Source organism: Rhinolophus sinicus, chromosome 12 (assembly GCF_057876585.1).
Source record: "Rhinolophus sinicus isolate RSI-liver-muscle chromosome 12, RSI-T2T, whole genome shotgun sequence".
NCBI lineage: Eukaryota > Metazoa > Chordata > Mammalia > Chiroptera > Rhinolophidae > Rhinolophus > Rhinolophus sinicus.
This window is the reverse complement of record NC_142512.1, coordinates 52,964,826-52,983,501: the sequence shown is the minus strand read 5'-3', so window position 1 is coordinate 52,983,501 and position 18,676 is coordinate 52,964,826. Positions and strand designations below refer to the sequence as shown.

General features: G+C 55.3%; 3 protein-coding genes across 5 annotated transcripts in view; 1 reads left to right on the top strand and 2 right to left on the bottom strand.

Annotated features, from left to right (window-relative positions):
- The window catches only part of RECQL5 (RecQ like helicase 5), a 30,360-nt gene that overhangs the window by 7,043 nt on the left and 4,641 nt on the right, over window positions 1-18,676 (top strand). Inside the window, exon 7 of the mRNA XM_074320292.2 lies at window positions 1,539-1,618. Coding sequence (XP_074176393.2) covers window positions 1,539-1,618 — 80 coding nt within the window. The remainder of the gene's footprint in view (window positions 1-1,538; window positions 1,619-18,676) is intronic.
- ERLN (endoregulin) lies at window positions 1,611-6,328 on the bottom strand. 3 transcript variants are annotated; one of them, XM_074320293.2, is made up of 3 exons: window positions 6,226-6,328; window positions 4,444-4,523; window positions 1,611-4,320 (listed from the first exon to the last, which is right to left on the bottom strand). In XM_074320293.2, exon 3 carries the CDS (start codon window positions 4,312-4,314, stop codon window positions 4,123-4,125), a length of 192 nt encoding a protein of 63 aa, XP_074176394.1. In that variant the 5' UTR covers window positions 4,315-4,320; window positions 4,444-4,523; window positions 6,226-6,328; the 3' UTR covers window positions 1,611-4,122. The 3 variants fall into 3 exon arrangements, with proteins under 3 accessions (XP_074176394.1, XP_074176395.1, XP_019601091.1); XM_074320294.2 differs by lacking the exon at window positions 4,444-4,523 and having other exon boundaries at window positions 6,226-6,326; XM_019745532.3 differs by lacking the exon at window positions 6,226-6,328 and having other exon boundaries at window positions 4,444-4,647.
- SMIM5 (small integral membrane protein 5) lies at window positions 9,590-17,486 on the bottom strand. Its single transcript, XM_019745531.3, has 3 exons — window positions 16,434-17,486; window positions 10,651-10,828; window positions 9,590-10,196 (listed from the first exon to the last, which is right to left on the bottom strand). The coding sequence occupies exons 2-3, from the start codon at window positions 10,793-10,795 to the stop codon at window positions 10,102-10,104; spliced, it is 240 nt and encodes a 79-aa protein (XP_019601090.3). The 5' UTR covers window positions 10,796-10,828; window positions 16,434-17,486; the 3' UTR covers window positions 9,590-10,101.

The following is an 18,676-nucleotide window of genomic DNA, read 5'->3' as shown; positions in this document are numbered from 1 at the left end:
ACAGTTCAGAATGACCCAGTGTATGTACATGAATCAACACGGATAAATCCCTCAAAGCATAATGTGTGAAGTTGCAAAAGGATACGTGTAGACTTTTCCTTGTAAGAAAGATTAAACACCAGTGCTTATTTCTGATCCCTGCCAAAATGACAACATAAGGACAAATCAATATAGAAACTCACAGGGACAAGGAGAACAGGAGGTAGAAATGAAAAACAAATGTCTGCCCAGAAAATCTCAAAGACTGCTAGAAATCTACTAGAATTCATAATAAAACCTGGCAGGATGCTGAAGGTAAAAGACATATTTTTTAAAGCAATAGCTTTTCTCTGCATTACCATAAATACTTAGGAATGGAAATGAAAAGATATTTAATTTGCAAGAACAAAACTTGTGAAATACCTGAAAGTAAGCGTTACAGGCTGTTAAAAAGAGACTTTTCTTTTAAAGCCCTCCAGTTGATTTTAATATGCAGGCAGGGATGAGAACCACTGATGTAGATGAAGAAAACTAGACTCTCATTGAAAAGGAAACAGGTTCTGAACAGGTACAAAGGGAAGATGTGAAACTGTCAATTCTCCTCAAAGTTAATATAAGTAGTTAATGAAGTTCCAATTGAAATCCCAAAAGACGTTTATTGGGAAGTGGAATCTTAGAATTTGTATACTAGATATTTTGCAAGAAAAGTTAGTCCAGTGTATAATCTAGGTCTGGAGACACTTTTGTAATGAAAATTAGATATCCAGAAAGCTATCTTTAAAAAAAAAAATATATATATATTTGAATACACAAAAAAATTTTAAATTTCTATAAATCCTGAACTTATGAAAAAAACTTATGTGGCAAAGATACCATAAACAAAGTCAATAGATAAATAGATCTGGAAAAATACAGAGGGTTCCCAAAAACTGTATACACATTGTAAGAAACAAAAAAACTATTAAAACTGTAGTAATATGTACCGATAAAAAATGAATATAAGACATTCGTGTACATTTTTTGGTGCCCCTGATATTTAACATGGAAGGGAAATAAAAGGTTAAAGGTGAGAATACAGAGCTTTCACCCATTGACAAGAAAAAACAAAGGATATAAAAAGCAAAAGACATGAAAAGAATGTTCCCAGAAAAGCTTATCCAAAGATACTAACATTCAGTAGTAATCAGATAAATGCAAATTGAAGTAAAATGATTTGACACACATGTAAAAGAGTTCTAACACCTGTTGCTAGTGGGCATGTGCAGGAAAGAGTGCCCACACTTTGCCAAGAGAAAAATGAAGTGTTACTGTCTGTTTTGGGGGGGAGTAATCTAGCAATATCTGGTAAACTGTAAAATACCCTTTGACCCAGATATCCTATTACCGGGACCCAGTCCCATGAAATTAAAGTGCCAGTGCATGAGCTCATGTGCTCGAGGGCCTGTATGGTAGTTGCTTTGTTACTATCATTTGATATTTCTCTCCCTCATCATTTTTTTGGGCTGCAAGGTGGTCCAACTATGTAAGACGTTTGCTGAATAGTTGTTTCTTGTCTCCAGGAAAAGAGAGGGAACAAAGCATCTGATAAAGCTGCTATCTTGGCCTTTGATGCGTTGGTGACCTTCTGTGAAGACTCAGGGTGAGTGACTTATTTTGTGTGTTTCTAGAACAAAGTGTTAGATGTTTTCCTCCTCCAGCACCCACTAGTTAACCAGCTAATGTGGAGGAACTCTTGGGTCACCAAGGGACCCCTGCCTGCCAAAGGCCATTGCATAGGACATTTCCTGTCAGGCAGCCTGGAAGTCAGTACCCTTGTACTCTTCTGGGGAAAGTCCCAGAAACTGAGTGTGAGGACTCGTTGAATATTTCGGCAGCTGTCCATCCACCCTACTTCAGCCCCTCCTGGAATGGCTGACCCTATGAGTGACTCAGTCCTGAGTCATGTGACCAATTCTGAGCCATTGGCATTGTGGTCGTCACATGCCACTGTGCTGGACCACTAGTTACACTTGAGTAATAGTGACTCTTATCCGGGACCCAAAGAGAGGCATGTGACCCAGCTTATCTCTCCGCAGGGCTGGGTAATATGCTTGGAGAGAAATCAGCTTTTCTAACATAACACCAGCCTGCCCACTTGGAACCCATTTATCTATTTTCTCTGCATCTGCTGGTGGTGGAGGCCATGAAAGAGCCTAATAGCTGCGGTGACAAGCAGGTGTGGCAGGGTGGGTTCCCGGCACGAGCAGCTGTGTGTGCGCCGTGTGAGGGACGTCCAGGAGGATACGGGACAAGCTGGGAGCACCCGGTACTTGTGTGGCCCTTTGGTCTAAAAAGCTCTTTGATTCCTCTGCTCTCATTGGTCAGATCTTGTTGGACAGCCCTGTGAGGTAGGTGAGGCCAAAGGGATCGCTGCAGACTTACAGAGGAACAGACCGAGGTCCAGAGAGGTCATGGTCACAAAGCTCGTAGCAGACAGATGCCACTAATCCCAGATCTCCCGATATTCAATGACATGTACATTTTCATACGCATGTGCCATCTTGGTTTTTGCACAACTAGATTCTTAAAGCGTGAAGCTTGCTACTACATGGGACTGGTGTCTGGCAGATGTTTGGGACTCTCCTCTGGAGACCAGAGAGGCTTATTTGGGCGGTGTTGGGATTCCCACCCCCTCCTACTCACCAGTGAGTCGGTGGCTCCTGGACTGAGGCTCTGTCCTTCTCCAAGCAGCCATCTCTCACTTGGCCTCTGTGGCAAAACCACACCGAGCAGAGGTGGTTGGCTGCAGTGCCAGGACCACCCTTCCCCTGCGACCACCCAGCCATTGCCACCAGAGCCCTTTTTAGGCACTGGTACAGGGAGGTGCTAAATTAGGCCTTAGGCTCCTTGAATAAACCACTCATAATGAAAGGGCCAAGTGTCCTTGCTAATCGTAAGAGTCCCCTCTGCTGGACATGATCCTGGCCGAGGTCTTGTCTGGGAGGAGTCTGAGGCCTGCAGGCCTGTCCAGGAGTCAGCTCTGCCATAGCCTGGAGGCGAGGTCTTCTTGGGGCCTCAGCCCTTATTTCTCCTGCCTCATACCAGGCAGCCTCTTAGTGTTGGGGGCTCCGGGCATCAGTAGGTCTTCTGCTGCCCCTTGTGCAACCTCATTTCTCCTGTCTCATTTGCTACTTGTGAGGGTCCCAGTTTCCAAGACTTCCAGGGCCTGGGATGGAATAAACACCGCTGGTGTGGCTGGATTTGAAACTGCTCTTTGAGTAGTTGGCAATGTTTCTTTACTGCATAAATGGTGTGTAACGTGAAGAAAAGGCCCCTTCCCCTCCAGATAGTTGCCCATTTTCTAAGAATAGTCCTGAGTTGAAGTTGAAGCAGCTGTTTGCTAAGGGAGGGGACCTGGCAGCAAGGGACAGGCCAGTGTGGTGGCTTTGGCAGAGGTGGGTACATTTCTACAAAGGCGGCATTGTAGGGTCTGGGGGCATGGGGGCGGTGGGACCTGTGAGGGCTACCTGGGCATCTCTAGACCAACAGAAGAGACACTTGCGTCAGGTGAATGCGACCAGAGCGGGACACCAGCGCGTTTCCTCTCTTCTCTGCATGCAGTGACTTCTCTGAGCTCTGGCCATGCAGCACATCTGACTATTCATGACAGGGCTCTTTACCTTGTCAAAAGGACTGTTCATGACAGGGCTCTTTACCTTGTCAAAAGGAACAGGAATTAGGCTGGAGGCAACCTCTGGCACCTTGTCTGAGAGGGAAGGACAGCTCTGTGTTCTGTGTTTAGGTCTAGGCTGAGCTGGGCTCTGTCATCTCCTGGATTCTCTGCGCTGTGGGAGCCAACAGCCCAGCAGACTTCGGTTTATCTGGTTGCTCGCTCAGTTGCTCATGTATCCATTTGTTCAACCAGCAAATACTGGAGGGTACTGACTCTGTGCAGGCACCTTGGTCGTGGGGGTACAGCAGTGAGCACAAAGGGACCCGTCCCCTGCTCTTGGTGCTTGGTCCAGGGGAGAAGACAGCCACTTATCACACAATCATATAAAAACAAGTGTAACTCCAGACTGTTCAGAGGGCTTTGAGGACAAGGTACGTGGGGTTTTGACCGTGTATAACAGGTGGCCCCATTCTTGGCCCCCAGAAAGCAGGTCACGACTCTTCATACTGGTTGCGCCTCTCAAGCGGAGAGCACACACCAAATATAGTAGCAAACAAGATGAGAAACAGGGTCATGGTGATGAATAAGCCGATCACTGCCAGGCTCCCCTGGTCCCAGGGGTTCTCCCAGAACTCATCATTCCAGAGGTGCTTCTGTTTAGTTATCAGTGTGTCCATGTCCATGTGAACCTGGAAAAGGGGACAGAGGCCCTGAGTGCAGGGCCCTCTGCAGGGCCGTGGCCCAGGTGCTACTCACCACCCCCTCCACCCCCAACTTCACCCTCTGGAGCAACCTCCAAACAGCTGGCCCACCTCTGCAGCTCGTAGACACCGAAGGGGAGGTGGGTCTTTGGGCTCGATGCCTCTGGCAAGCAACAAATGGACGTTCCTCCCTGTAGAAACAGGAGACGGACTGGCACCCACAGAGGGGACCCTTGGGTTTTTCTGGGAGGCTACCTCCGGGTTCTTCACCCCTTTCCTGAGCAGCCCTGGTGCGAGCAAGGACTTCCTCTCCCATCCTCAGACCTACTCAGCTAGAATGTAAAAAGCACTGCTCTAGGTCCTTCCTCTTTGTCCTGCCTCAATCACCAACGTTTGGGAAACATTCTGAGAGATGACCAGAGTCACCAAGAGTCGACTGACCGAAGCTGAGACCTTAGTAAACTTCTCTGGAGGCAGCTAAAAACAGTAGGACTAACTAGTCTTCTAGAAACATAGCTAAGATCGGCAGACTGCAAGCTTGTAGCCGGTTGAAGGCAGTACAGGTGGAGAAGAAGGCAGTCATTACCTGATTCTGCTGTTAACACTCCTGTTTCCTAAGAGAGGGGAGTCCGTCAGGCCCCACACTGGCCAGCAGGTGACCAGAGCTGCACTCTGCCTTCAAGAAGCAACTTGAGGAAAAGGTGTTCTCCTTGCCAAGTGGCCCCGACCAGACCTCACTGCTGTCACCAGAGCGAACAGAGGTGGGCCAGGGCGCATTGCCTAGCAACCCCTGGTCCCTGTCTGCCTTTCACCCTTACCCGCAGCTGTGTCTGCCCTTCTGTGATGTCATTTGTGAGGGGGCTGCTCAGGGTATGTGGGTTGAGGTGACCTAACTAAGTGAAGTCAGACTTGCGGTGGGTAGAGGAAGAGGCTGGATCCAGAGCCTTTGCTCCAAGCCACCCATCCGCCTCACCTGTGGCTGGGTCCTACCTCCGCTCACTGTTTAGATGACCTGTCGAATGAAAGGACCTGTCCAGGGCTCGGGAAGCCCTGGGGCTGGAACTGCCACACAGACTGCTCCCTTCCTGTGGTGCATCGTGTATAATAATTAACTGCAGCTGCTGCTGGCACCTCCTGGAATGAGTTTGTGGGTGGAAGTGTTTATCACATGGAGGCCCTGGGTTCCTGTGGAGCCCTAATGTCTCCCTCGGGACCTGCCTCTCAGGCACGGCCTCAGCAGCTTCATGTAGTACCCACTGGTGCAATAGGGCAGCTAGGAAGTGGCAATGGGGCCAGTGCCCTGGCGTGTGAAACCTGGTAGCCACCATTCTTTATAGGGCAGGATTCAAGTGCCTGCTGTGGCCAGGAGCTGTGCCAGGCCCTGCTGTCCAGCCGTCTAGAGCAGCCGTCCTCAACCCCGCTTGTAGAATCATCTAGGAGCTTTTCTAAAGGCCTATGCCCAGGCCCCACTTCGTACCACTTAGCAGTCCCTGGGCATGTCGGAGCCCTGTGCTGTGTAAACCTTGCCAGGCAGCCCGGGCGGGAGGAGGCAGATGACGGGCAAGTCAGCGAGGTCCTTCCCAATCCTGGGCTGCACTGACCCCTGGCCTACCTGACGCTTCGCGTTTTCTTCTGTAAAACACCCTGACTAATGCCCTTGGCCTGCCCAATGCTCCCGGCCAGTGGGCTGGTCTCCAGCTCATCCTTGCACTTTGGCTCCAGCAGTTAAGTTGGATGCTTGTCAGGAGTCAGCTGTTTGTTCCCAAACCTGTTTGTGGCAGTTACTGTAATTACAGAACTGCACTTAACATCACAGAAAAAAATGAAGCGACAAGAATAGCCCAAACCCCAATTTTACAGCTGGGGAACAGGCACAGAGGTTAAGTAACTTACCCAGGCCTACAGCTAAGAAAGAACTGCACAGGGGTTGGAACCCAGCCGCTCAGCTCAGCTCAGCTCCACAGGCTCTGAGCTCGGAGGCTGTGTTGTACCTGAGTGAGTGGAGAGAGAGTTGTTTCTGTGAGTACCGACCGGACCACTTTCGAATGACTTTGGCATCTTCAAGTCATGTTCCTGCCAAAACATTATTTTGATGTGGGCAACTGTAAACATTTTGTGAAATTCCAGAAGGATTTCACACTCGGATTTCTTTGCAGGTATCTTTGAGTTCTTCCTCTGCTTTAAGGAAATCCAAACTGGCAAATAGACAATAGAGGCAACCCACACTCAGAGAAAAGGCCCTGGCCTTACATTGAAAAAATTAGCCAAGGAATGTGCCTGTGTATGTTTCAGTTTAAAATGAGGTGTGTATAGCGTGCATGTGTCACATACACAGTAGTTGCTTAAGCTACTTTTTCAATCAATTGCTGGCCCCGATCAGAAAATTCTACTCAAGTGTTTGCCATGCAGGGAAGAATGACAGGAGAAGGCGGGCCTGGCTGGGGCCCCGGGCACTCCGCTGGAAGGGGTGACGCGTGTGCTAGGACTCTGTGAGAATTAGGATTAGGAGTCAGGGTTCCAGGGCAGGCCGCAGGTCCCAGGGAGAGTGAGACAACCGTTTTTAAGGACACAATTAATTTGTCCTCAGTTTTTCTATGGTCTGGAATCGGTATTACCCTCAAGCAAATATGTCGGTCGTTGTGAAGACTTTTATTATAGATTGCTTTCAGATGTTAAAAACAGATTTAGGAGAAAACCTCTTTGTATGCTCTCTGCCAAGTTCTAATGCAATTCTTGCACCGGTCGCCTTACTGCAGTGTCTGATAAGGCGTAACGTACAGACAGTAAAATGCACAGATCTTCAGTGCATTGTGAAACCCTTTGGAGGAACCGAGAGACCACTATGTGGTGGCAGAAGCCACCGTTGGGGGTGGGGGACACGAAGAGACTGGCGAGGTGAGTGCGGAAACTGGCTAAGCTGCTGCTGCAGTGACCGCAGGCAAACACTGATGGTGGCTCAGTCGAGGCAATGGAGAGACATGGCATCCAGGGTCAGCCAGACGTTCTCCGGGCCCAAGACAGCCTGATGGCCGCCCCATTATGGCCACCACCCGTCTTGCTGTGCCTCTCTGCTTGTTCTTTCCCACCATGGGGGAACTGCTGCTCCTCTCCATGCCACATCTTCCCCTGAGAAGACCCGTGCTGGGAGTGTGCAGGCTGCTGTGTCTGCAGCACATCGGGTTGGCTGAGCTGAGTGGGAATGAAGTTTGCCCGGGACTTGGCCCAACAGCTTGCAGAGCCACTGGGGGCAGTGCTCAGTGTGTGCCACTGTGCCAAGGAATGGGGAGTAGTCAGCCCTCTGAGGGCAGGGACAGATAGCATCTTATTTGGACTTCGCACTTAGGTCCTGCCTGACATAGAAGAGGAAAATGCACATAAACCGGCTGGTCAGCCTGCTGGTGCCCAAGGCTGTCTGTGGTTTCTACCTCTTGGCAGCTGGACCAGGAAGCCAGGATCTTTTGTAGCAAAGAGGTTCAGCCATCCTCAGGAAGGGACATTCTCGATGCTAATGAAAACTTGCTTAGGGCAAAGTCACACGGGGATTAGACTGCCGTGCTGTTGGAGCAGCTGCTGAACCCAGAGCTTCCTGGGGACCCTCCAGCTTTCGGTGCAGGGACTGAAAAAGGCGGGCTTCCCGTGCCGTCCATCCAGTGTTTTTCTTCTGGGAGGGAGACCTAGTGGGCCCCACCCGCTCGCTCACAGGTTATTTTGAGACAGTTCTGGGTGTGGCTGTTTGGGATGTAGGGTTGGTCTATGGAGAGTAATAGAATCAGAGCCTAATGGACACTACAAGTGGGAGGCCTCGGAGCCCTGGGTGTGGCGAGCAGGGACTCTGCAGCCAGCCGGGCTGGGCCCAGATGCTGGCTCTGCCACTTTCCAGCTGGTTGGACTTAAGACAAGTTACCTAGTATCACTAAGGCTTGATTTCCTCATCTTTAAAATGGGGGTGATAATGGCATCTATAGCATTGGCGTTGTTGTGACAATGACATTTATTTATCTGCACCAGAACCCTTAAGACAAAGCCTGAGCATGTTTAAGCCCTCAGTGAATTTTGGTCATCATCATCATCACCACTATTATTATTATGCTGAATCCTATTCTTTGGTGAGGGGATGGAGGGTACAGGCAGATTCTAGAATTTCTTTCATTTTGTGTGGAGGCACTTCCTCTCTGAGTCCTCAGTCCACACCAAACCCATCAGATAAGTCCATGAACACCAGGAAGTGAAACCAGCCAGGGAGAGAGCGACTCCCACTCGCCTGCCAGCTGGAGGGGCCAGCATCCCTTCCCCAGGCCCTGTTTTCTGGATGGATGGGGTGCTGCTCCCAGGCAGCAGAGCAGGGGCTGCCCAGGCCAAGATGACAGAAGCATGTCAAAAATGCAGACTCTGCATTTTGGCTCTGGGGGACCCGTGGGGAAGGAAGGGGAGGTGCCGTGGGGGCCTCTGCTTCCCCTACCATCATTCCTAGGTTTGTAGTTCTACCTGGAGACTTCTCTGGAAGACAAAGTAAATGGAAGGGAGGGAGGCAAAGTCAGTGTTGCATTTCAGTAGGACCAGCCCTTCAAATGGGTCCCCGTTGCTCTGGGCCGGCCCCTCGCGTAGAGCGGCTGACCATCGCAGCAGAGTTCTCAGGGTACACCCCGCACTGCCGAGTGCTCTGTATGGTTCATCTGAGTTTCTCCTCACGCGCTTAGCCCAGGAGGCAGTTACCAGGACTAGCCCTGTTCTACAGGGAGGAACCATGGCTCGGGGAGGTCGGGTCACTGACCTCTACTCATGGCTGGTGAGTGGTGGGGGTGAAGCTCTGAACCCACACTGTGGCACATGAGTGAGGAAAGGGCAAAGGGGTCGGGACGTAGGTCACAGGTGGTACTAGGGGCCTGACCTCTTCTTTTACTCCAGAAGTTTGAGAAGACCCAGTGGCCTGAGCCTGCTAGTGTGGGGTGTGCAGGCTAAAGTGAATGGCAATGCAAACTGAAGTGGCATTTCTGAGCCAGCACCTGCCTGGGGCACACACAGCCTCCATCTTTACAGAGAAGGCATTTGGGAGACAGAGCTAGTGCAACTAGTGCTCGACAGGAATTCCACTGCACCCTTCACTGGTTGCGTGGCATGCCCTCCTGTGGGGCATTCCTGCCTGTGTGTTTTTCCAGCATGGCCACAGGGAGAGCAGAGGCCTGAAAGGACAGTCACTGGCCACACCCCTGGAATTCTGGCCCAGAGCCCTGCCCAGGGAGCCTGGTGCCACAGAAGTGCATAACCAAAAAGCTTTTACTAGGAAAGAAACAGGCAAATACTGGACTAGAATACTGACATGCCCCCTCTCTGGCAGGGAGCTTGGGATCCCATAGCTGTTGCACGAAGTCCCTCTGGGTGACCGTTCCTCTTTGGCGTGGGTCAGCAGAACCCCAAGGGCCAGCTCCCCACAGGTGCAGGCTGTTCTCCATCGAGGTTTGGGGACCCCGCTTCCGTGTTTTGTTAAAAAGTGCAGGTAGGCCAAGGACCGTGGTGGCTTGCTCGGTCCTTGGAACAGTCAGCTCCTCCTTGGCACCGTGTTCACTGGCAGGTGGAGGTCTTGTGGCCGTAACAGCCCTTATTTCCCCGATAAGCCTCCAGGTATCAGTGTCCGGTTCCCGGGCAGTTACTGGCCAGAGCTGACACAGTGGATCTTGGTCTTGAGGGGGCGAGCTGCAGGGCCGGGCTGACACGTGGGCCATGGCTCCGGCAGCCTCCTCTCCAGCTGCTGCTCGGTCATGTCTCCATCCCTCACGGCGGGGTCACGGGCCGCACTTGAGCCTTTCTGCCTCTGGGCTGAGCGCAGCAGCAGCTACAGGCTACGAGCAGCAGCAGCATGACTGTGGCTGGAGGATTGGGGGGAGAGGCAGAGGGCACGGGTGGGAAGAGAAAGAACGCCCCCTCCTGCCGAAGAAGCCCCTCCGGAGGCCTGGCTCAAAGGTCCAGCTCTCTGGTCAGAAAACACCCCAGCGTCTGACGAGAGGTGTTGACTATGTCGGCCACCAGGGCCCTGACCTCCGCCCTGTCGTACCTCCTCCACCGCCCAGAACTCGGCTCCCTTCATCCTTGCCTTGGGATTCTGGGGTGCCTCTGGTTCCCAGTACCACCCCCCTCACTCGAGCAGCATGTCAGAGGACTAGGAGAAATCCCTGGGTTTCCCCCATGGGACATCTGCTTCTGCCCCTCTGCCTGGAGGCACACAGCCACCTCTCCCAGCCCTCTGGCTAGCACCGTGGTCTCATCTCCCGGATGCCAGGAAGAGCCACGGGTGCGGAAGAGAATGTGAGAGCCCTGACTGACCTGTGAAAAGGAGGATGACCGAGAAGGCCACAATCTCCACGGGCTCGGCCTGGGGCAGCCTCTGCAGTTTGAGCAGCAGCCTCTCGCCCACCGAGCGCATCTCCTGCAGGAAGTTGCTGGCTGCCATGCTGAGCTGGGTTCCCATGCTGAGCTGGGTTCCTGCCGGGGTTCCGCCAGGCTGTGCCGAACAGAGAGAAGACCTGAGTCCCCATGGAGCTGGCTCCAGAGAATCCTCCCTCACTCACCTGCAGCCCGCAGAACGAGTTTGTCAGGTCTCACCCTTCACACCCCAGCTGGCTCACCAGGGACAAGGCGAGCCGGTGGGGCCCCTCTGCTCAGTGGTGGCCCCCAGCCCCCATGTGGCTGGCACTGCCCAGGGGGAGAGAAGCTGGTGATGACTGTGAGCCTGGGACCCTGCTGTGGGGGCTGCTAGCAGAGCTGGCCACAGGATGGGTCTGCCAGCTGGCCAGATTTGGCTAACATTTGACTGCGAGGCGGGGTGACTTCACCTTTACGTTCCTTTGTGTCAGACACCAATCCTAGGTTTTGCCAGGGTGCCTTGGACTGGCTCGGCTCCCCTGGTGGCCTCTGGGTCATTCAGGACTTGGGGTACCCCCCCGGGGTTCCCTGACCGGGAGACTAGGCTTCAGGATTCCAGCCTGGTGCTCTTGCCTTTTGTCAGACGTGTGGCAAGAAGGATCAGTGTCTCCCAAGAGCTGGGAGTAGGGGGGCTTCTGGCCAGGGTGAGCCGTACGGGAGAACTGACTGGGTGGGGTGGTGTGAGGCCCCCACCTCTCCCACCAGCCCAATTTCTTTGCTCATACAGTGTTCTTGTGTGAGGAGGAAGAGATGACACTGTCCCTTCAGTTTTTCCCAAGGGGTCCTCTCACAGAATGAGCTCAGGGGTCCCAGGGCCAATCTAGCCAGCTCCTCCCTCCCTTGCTGGCTCGGACCTGCTCCTCTGGCCTGTCCAAGAGAGTCCCCTCTGCTCCCACACCTGCCCCAGGTCGGTGGCAACTCAGCCCTCCACACCCCTGACCGAGAGCCTCTTCCTGTCTGGGGAGCCTGGGAGGCCAATGTCAAGATCCAGGCCAAGTGTGTCCATCGGCATGTTGGGCAGCAGAGCTGCTTTCTTTCTCTTTCTGCCTCACCTTCCAGCACAGGGAGCCAATGCCTCTTAGAGAGGGACCAGGGACAGTCTTGTGCCAACCCAGCCTGACCCTGTTCATCAAAGCAGCTCTAATCCAAGGCAGGCTAACAGGTGGCTAGGGGCATGTGCCAGACTAGGCTCTAGTTACTGCCACCTCGTCCCCAGTCTGAACTGGCTGGTTCTCCCGAGATGGCTGTGGTCTGAGAAGCCGGTCACACCGGTGCTGCCACAGCAGCTGCCTTAGAACCGCCCAAAGGCCGGCTGCTCGAGCCCTCTCCCCTGTGCGTGGCTCCTGCCCTCCCTGGTGTGCAGCCTTTGCTGGAGCCCCACCTCTAACGCGGCCCACCCCCTTCCTTCCTGTGCAGCTCATGGGACCTCCTGACCACGTCAGTCCCATCTGTGGTCACTTAGGACCCTTCTGCCCCTCTTCTGCCTCCCAGTCGTTCAGGACTAGGAAGGCAGCTCGCGTGTGCCTCCTGCATCGTCTCCTAGTTCTGTCAGCTGTCCCCCATGGACCGCTGTTGGAATCAGCCTGGATTTGGATGCTGCCGCCCCACTCCCGGCTTTGGTGACTGGATGAGTCGCTTATCTCTGAGTCTCTCTCCTCATTTGACATGCAGATGAGGTGCCTGTCTTTCAAGGCTGTTGGGAGGATTGACCACCTGGCAGCACAGAGCCTGGCACAGGGAGGTGCCTGGCACATATGACCGGGGTCGGGTCAGTGCAGGAGAGTCGAGGTGGCCTTTGGGGGCAGTTGTACCTCCCTGTACACGGTCGGTGATCCTCCCCAAACACCTCTGGGGAGTTTCATCTGTGTCTAGGGAGAGGGGGCAAGCTGGAGGAGGGAAGCTGTGTTTTTAAGTGATGTTGGGGGTAGTAGCTCCATGGAAAGGTGGATGGTTTCCTGTCAAAAGTGGAAGGCTTCTGGAGTTAGGTCCTCCTAGCCTCTCTCACGCCCTACCCTCAGGCCAGCACGTTTCTGCAAAAAAAGAGCAGGATCCCAGTTTTCAGAGGTGCTAGGCTCTTGAACCCTAGAATGCCACAAGTCATCCACTCCTGCCTCCTTTCTTTTACAAATGGGGAAACTGAGACCTGAGAGAGAAAGTGACTTCTCTGATGACAGAGGCCTTGGCCAGCATTCCCCTTCTGCCCCGCGTTGTCTCTTGATGGTGGCCTGCCTTGGGCAGCCTAGTCTCTGACCAGCAAGATAAGCCAGCCCAGGGCTCTGGGCCGCACAGCCCTTTGGAAGCAGGTGGGCTCTGCGTGAACAGCCCCAGCCCACCCTCGTGGGCTTAGGTACTGCTTTTATCAGGTACATCACGCACCAGGCCAGGGCCAGGCCTGCTCCTGGACAACCACCAAAGGGACTGCTCTTGTCACCAAAGGGATGATTCTTGTGCGTCTTCCTACCTCAGGTACCAGGTACACCAAACTCCTTCCCGAGCATAGGACCCCTCTCCTGTGCTCACGCCAAACAGACTTCCCCCCATTGACCAGTGGAGCAGCCCGGCACAAAGAGGGTGGGCCCTTCCCTGTTCTGGAGCCTGTGGGCCTCCCCGGGCCCCGGTTCCCAGGGGGACGGGAGCCCACCCACTGGTCTCATTCCCGGGAAGGGTCTGCACAGGGCTGAGAGCAGCGCTGCTTCTCTGCCCTCCCTCTTCATCTACACTTGGTCTGGCTTTTTCAGCCTGTTTGGCCCCGTGCCTGCATGGCCTAATGTAGCCATCAGAGGCACTCCTTAAAAGAGGCAGGCGGCGGGCAGGGAAAGCTTTTCCACGTGGGCTCCCACGCCCAAAGACCCAGGAGGGATTGCAGCGGGCGCGGTGTGGATACCCAGGCCAGTCTCAGGGGCGTGATCTCCTGAGCAGGGAGGAGGAAGGCTGCCCAGGTTGGGCCGAGGCGGGGAACGGCTGTGCAGGAAAGGCAGGGTTTGAGCAGAAGCTTCGGCTCTAAAGTCAGCCGTCCTCCAGGGGTTATGATGTCAGAAGGCTGTAGACTCCTGCCCAGAGCACTCGGCGCCCACTCTGGGCAGGCTGTCCACACCAGCGGCCCGCCATGGCCGTGGATGGCGTCATGGCTTTGTACCCAGGGCCTCTGGAGACCTGAGTTGGCCAGCTGCACCCAGTCCTGGGGTTTGACCCAGGGCTGCTCACTGGCTCCCGTCTGTACCAGGACATGAGTGGGGCCACTGGACACTGCCGTTTTGTCCCCAAGACCGAAGAGGAGCCTCCTTGGCTTTTCAGTTGATGTTTTGTCATTTCTAGCAGAAGGAGCCTTAGTGGGGGCCATAGGGGAGCAGGAGGGGCCTTTTTTCCTAAGAGGGAGGAGGCACATTCCAGCAGGTCTCAGGCGGGCTTCCCAGTGGGCTATTTAAAGCAAGGCCAAGGGGGTGCCTGATGCCTGGTGCCCAATATAGCCAGCAGCCGTCAGGTGACCATGTGGCTTTGCCCCAGGGAGCCCTAAGTGTTCCCAGCTGTGGCCTGGGGAAAGTGGGTGCTCTGGGGCTGGCTGCCTCTCTTGCCCTGTACCGCCCCAGGTTTGCAGAGGGGAAGGCAGGAAGTCTGGTGGGGCTACTGATAATTCTGTACTTTTCCAGTCTTTCTAACTCAGGTCCAACAAACTCCTTCCAAAACTACCTCCTGCCTGCGAACTAGGGAAACCAGGGTCCCTCCCAACCCCATGCTCGGTAGTGTTTCACTTGGAAGCAGCCAGAGCAAGTGGTGGATTCCCTTGGCCCCAGGGAGGGAGAGCAGCCCGGTGCTGCTGCCTGCATGGTCCTTCTCTGGTGCTCCCGGCTGGAGTGGCAGCCCGTGGCGGGGAAGAGGGAGCAGGGCAGAGAGAGCAGGGCAGAGAAGAAGGCTGGCAGAGCTGGAGGGACTAGGAAACATTCCATTGCGTGGCATCTCCTGGCACAGAGAACCTTGCGACAGAGCAGGCAGACATCCCGGAGGCCAGACAGCTGCCACTTGGTACTGAAGCTTCACTGTTTCCTCCTTGCAAAACTGATACTCCAACTCCCAGGCAGAGCGGGTGGGTGTGCTTGTGACTGATAAGCACCAGTGTGGCTGGCTCAGGGCCCCCGGGGCTTCTCGCTGTCCTGTTTTCTGCCACCCTTGCCCCCAGGGCATTGTCTTGTTTGGGAAACAGTGAGAATGAATAATAACCAATGGTGGCTGGAGATTAGTGGGGTCCAGGGGCCTGCCAGCGAGGCAGAGGTGCCCACTGTGCGCTGCGTAGAGCCTTCCCACGTACCGCTTTCTGTCTTGGTTCCGACTGGCAATGGGACATAGACACTTGAACCCGCAGCGGTGCCCACTTCCCCAGCGCTGTTCCAGACGGGGAGGCACTTCCTGCTGCTGGCGATTGTTCCCGAAGCCCCAGAAGCTGGGCATCACCTTTCTGTCCCGGCTCAGGGACTGTGTTTGGGGGGGGCCCCCCGTCCACCTGTGTCCTGTGGGTGCAGGGACTCACATCCCCGCCTGCCTGCCTGGGCCGTCGTGGGGATAAGAACCAACAGAGGTAGCCGTGGGCCCCTCCCTCACCCACCTTACCTGCTGACTCCAACACAATGTGGTGTCTGTCCCTTCTCTTCACTGTGCCCTGCCCTTCGCTGCAGGACATGTAGTGTCCCCAGCCACCCACCCAGGCCAAATCCCACAGTCTCTGCTGAGCCAAGAACACTTGGACTGATGCTTGGTTCCCAGTTTCCCCTGGATTGTTGTTTTTCTTCCTAAGTAGATACTAGCTTGTTTGCTTTGGGGAAAACATCTGGGGGGCAGAGAGGGAGACTTTAGCCCTGGCATGAGGACAGGCAGGCAGGAGGAGTCGGCAGCCAGGGGCCCTGCACAGGAGGGTCACTATGTGTGCTGCCCTAAGAACCCCCTTGGGCTCAGCCTTACAGTGGCGCAGCAGAAGGCCAGGTGACCAGGGCGGACCCTCTTGCTGGCCTCAGTCCCACCATCCTTGCCTTCTCCACTGGGTTTAGTCAGGCCCTCACGCTTCTGGTGCAGAATTCAGGGAGATTTGGGGGCTTCCGGGGATCTAAATGCGCCCAGGGAGGAGAACCTGGGCAGGCAGAACCCCAAGCTGAGAACACCAGGCAGTGAGCCGGCCAAGACCCCCACAAGATGTGGCAGCTGCTGCTTGTGTCTAGGACCCAGATAGGCAGAGCTGCCATGGGCCTGCCGCATTCCACGGGGTGAGAAATGGCTGGGCAGACCCTGCCCTGAGCCTCCTGGACTGGGGGAAAGCAGGGACGGAGGGGCCTTGGTCCTGGAAAAGGGAAGCTCAGTGGGCAGGCGCTTTTCTCTCCCAAGCCTGGGCAGCCAAATCTCGCGTTCAAGCCCCCTGAATAGAAAAGCTAAAACTAACTTGCAGAGTAAGCAGGTACCCCGGGCCCCTCTGCCTGCTCAGCAAGCAGGGCGGAAAACACCCTTGCAGAGGGCTACAACCTTCGTCTGTCCCCCAGGGCTGACTCCCAGCAAAAGAAAGGAGGGCCAGGTTTGAACAGAAGGCCGTCCAGAGACTGTGACCAAGTGGGTCCCCCCGCCCATAAATTGTGGCCCTCCACCCGTAGGGCAGTGGACCCTGGTTGCTCTGTTCACTTCGTCCCCCGTCATCCATGGCCACTCACCTGGGAGCTCAGGTGTTGGAGCTGGGGGGTGACCGCAGGTGCTGGGGAGCCAGGCAGCGTCCGAGGGCCTCTTCTCCTCAAGCCACTTCTCCCTCGCGTCTCAAACACCTCTTTGGTGACTGCTGTTCCCTGGGCGCCTCAGTGCAAGCAGAGCCGAGAGCTGCTTGCTGCTGACAGCCAGCTGCTGTCTCGGCTTCAGCTTTTTGTTGTTGGTTGTCCAGGAGATCCAAGTGTCAAATTACACGGGGCGGCCACTGGAGGGGGGCAGCCAGTGCCACTGCTGCCTGGGCTCGGGAAGGGTGTCCCTGCTGGGAACTTGTCCTGGGGAGGTCCTCACGCACGGGCCTAGCTCCCTCCCTTCTGGTTCCTCCTTCTCTTCCTCTCCCTCCTGGTGGGTGTGTACTAAGCCACGTGGGCTGGGCCTGGGCTGTGAGCTGATGAAAGAGGAGGTCGGCTCTCTTGTTCCCTGGCAAAGATGACCCCAGGGAGGTTCCAGCTGACGTGTGGGGTGGGGAGGGCGAGAGGCCCCCAAAGCACCAGCTCTTGGGCTCCTGCCCCCCCTTAGGAGGGCCTTTTGGCCCCCATCCTTGACTTCCCCAACCTGTCCCTCAGGGGACTCCCTGGCTGGTCCCTCCCTCTGGCCTCTCCAGGGAAAGGAAATAGTGGGGGGGAGGTGCCAGACCACCCAAGCAGCCCGCCCCCTGGGAGGCGTCCTGGGGAAGAACTTGGGAGTCCAGAATTACATGGGAGTGGCCTCCGCTTGGCCTGCTTGGTGGGGAGGTGCCTCATGTTGCCTGCTGGTCTCCTTGCCAAAGGGTGTCTGCTGCGCTGTCTCCTCGCTTCTGGCCTGGCTGTCAGGGACAGGCACCAGAGCCCAGTGGCTGGCAGGGCCCTTTGACATTTGGCTGGTCGTGCCACCCTAGCCGACCAGTCTATGCCTGGAGCAGGACAGGAGCAGACGCCAGTCCGCATCTGCGAGCTGTCAATGGAGTCCTTTGAGTGTGAGCACAAAACCCCAGTGAGTCAGGGCTTAGGGGAGGGCGGGGGGAAGGAAGCCAACCTTGCCACTCGGATGCCAGAGCCTCCCGAGGCCGGACAGCCAGCCACTATGCAGACACACAGACTCGGTTGACAGAACGCTTTGCACATTGAGTTTAGGAGCGGTGGGAACAGCGCCCTCTGGCGGCTGCCGTGGCGTCCTCGCCGTCTCGTGCTGTTCAGAGCCGCATTCTCCAGACTCAGCTAAACAAGGCAACCAGCCCTGACTTCCTAGGGGCCGTGTAACAATCAGCTTCTGTCCCTGGAGCCTGCTCTGCAGGCTCTCAGCTGCTTAAAGGGTTCCTTGCAGCCTCAGGCAGTGCGCACATTGAGAGGAGTTCTGTTTAGAGCGATTCTTGTCCCTGGGATGTGGCACCTGGACAGCTCGGCCCCTCTCCCCACTTGCCTGCCCCCTGGCCACGTTCTGGAGTCTGGTCTGGCCATTTGTAAGGGCCTTGATAGAGCTGTGGCCCTGGGGCCTCTGCACTTGCCCCAAGGACCAACTGTGCCCCAACCTGGGGAGTCGTAGGAGAGACAGCTAGAGGCTGGCAGCCAAAGGGGCTGCGACCGGGTCGAGGCAGTGGAAGCTCGATGAGGCGGACTCACCAGTGCCCAGCCTACAGTGCCAGCTCTCAGCGCTGTCTGGTTCCTGCTCTGGGACAGGCCCCCTTCCTCAGGCTGTGGACACTGGGCTGAGCAGAGGTTTGTTGGGGGACAACAAAGAAGAGGTCACTAAGGCCGAAGCCCAGCTGAGTGCTGAGTCTGGGGTGGGGCCACCTCCTCCTGTTCCCTCCCTCCCCCACCCCTAGAAAAGAGTGGCGAGTAATAATAGCAAGAGCCTGTGCTGTGCTCCAGACACGTGCAGAGGGCTCCAGAGCATCCTCTTACCAGCCCTCACACAGCCCCAGGGCCCGCGCTCTTCTGGCTCTTTCACAGGCGAACAATGCCAGTGAGCGTGCGCGGTCCCCAAGGGTGCAGCCTTAGCAGCAGAGTCAGCGTCTGGACCCAGAGCCCAAGCTCCTCCCAGGACACCCCACTACCAGAGGACAGGGGCGGGGCCCAGAGGAGTAACCCCTAGAGAGGGAAGCAAGACAGAACTGGGGTCACACCCTGGCTCCTCTGGTTCCCCCAGGTACTATGTGACTGGGAAAGGGCCGTCACCTCACTGTCCTCATCTGTAAAATGGCACCCAAGGTCCCTGGGAG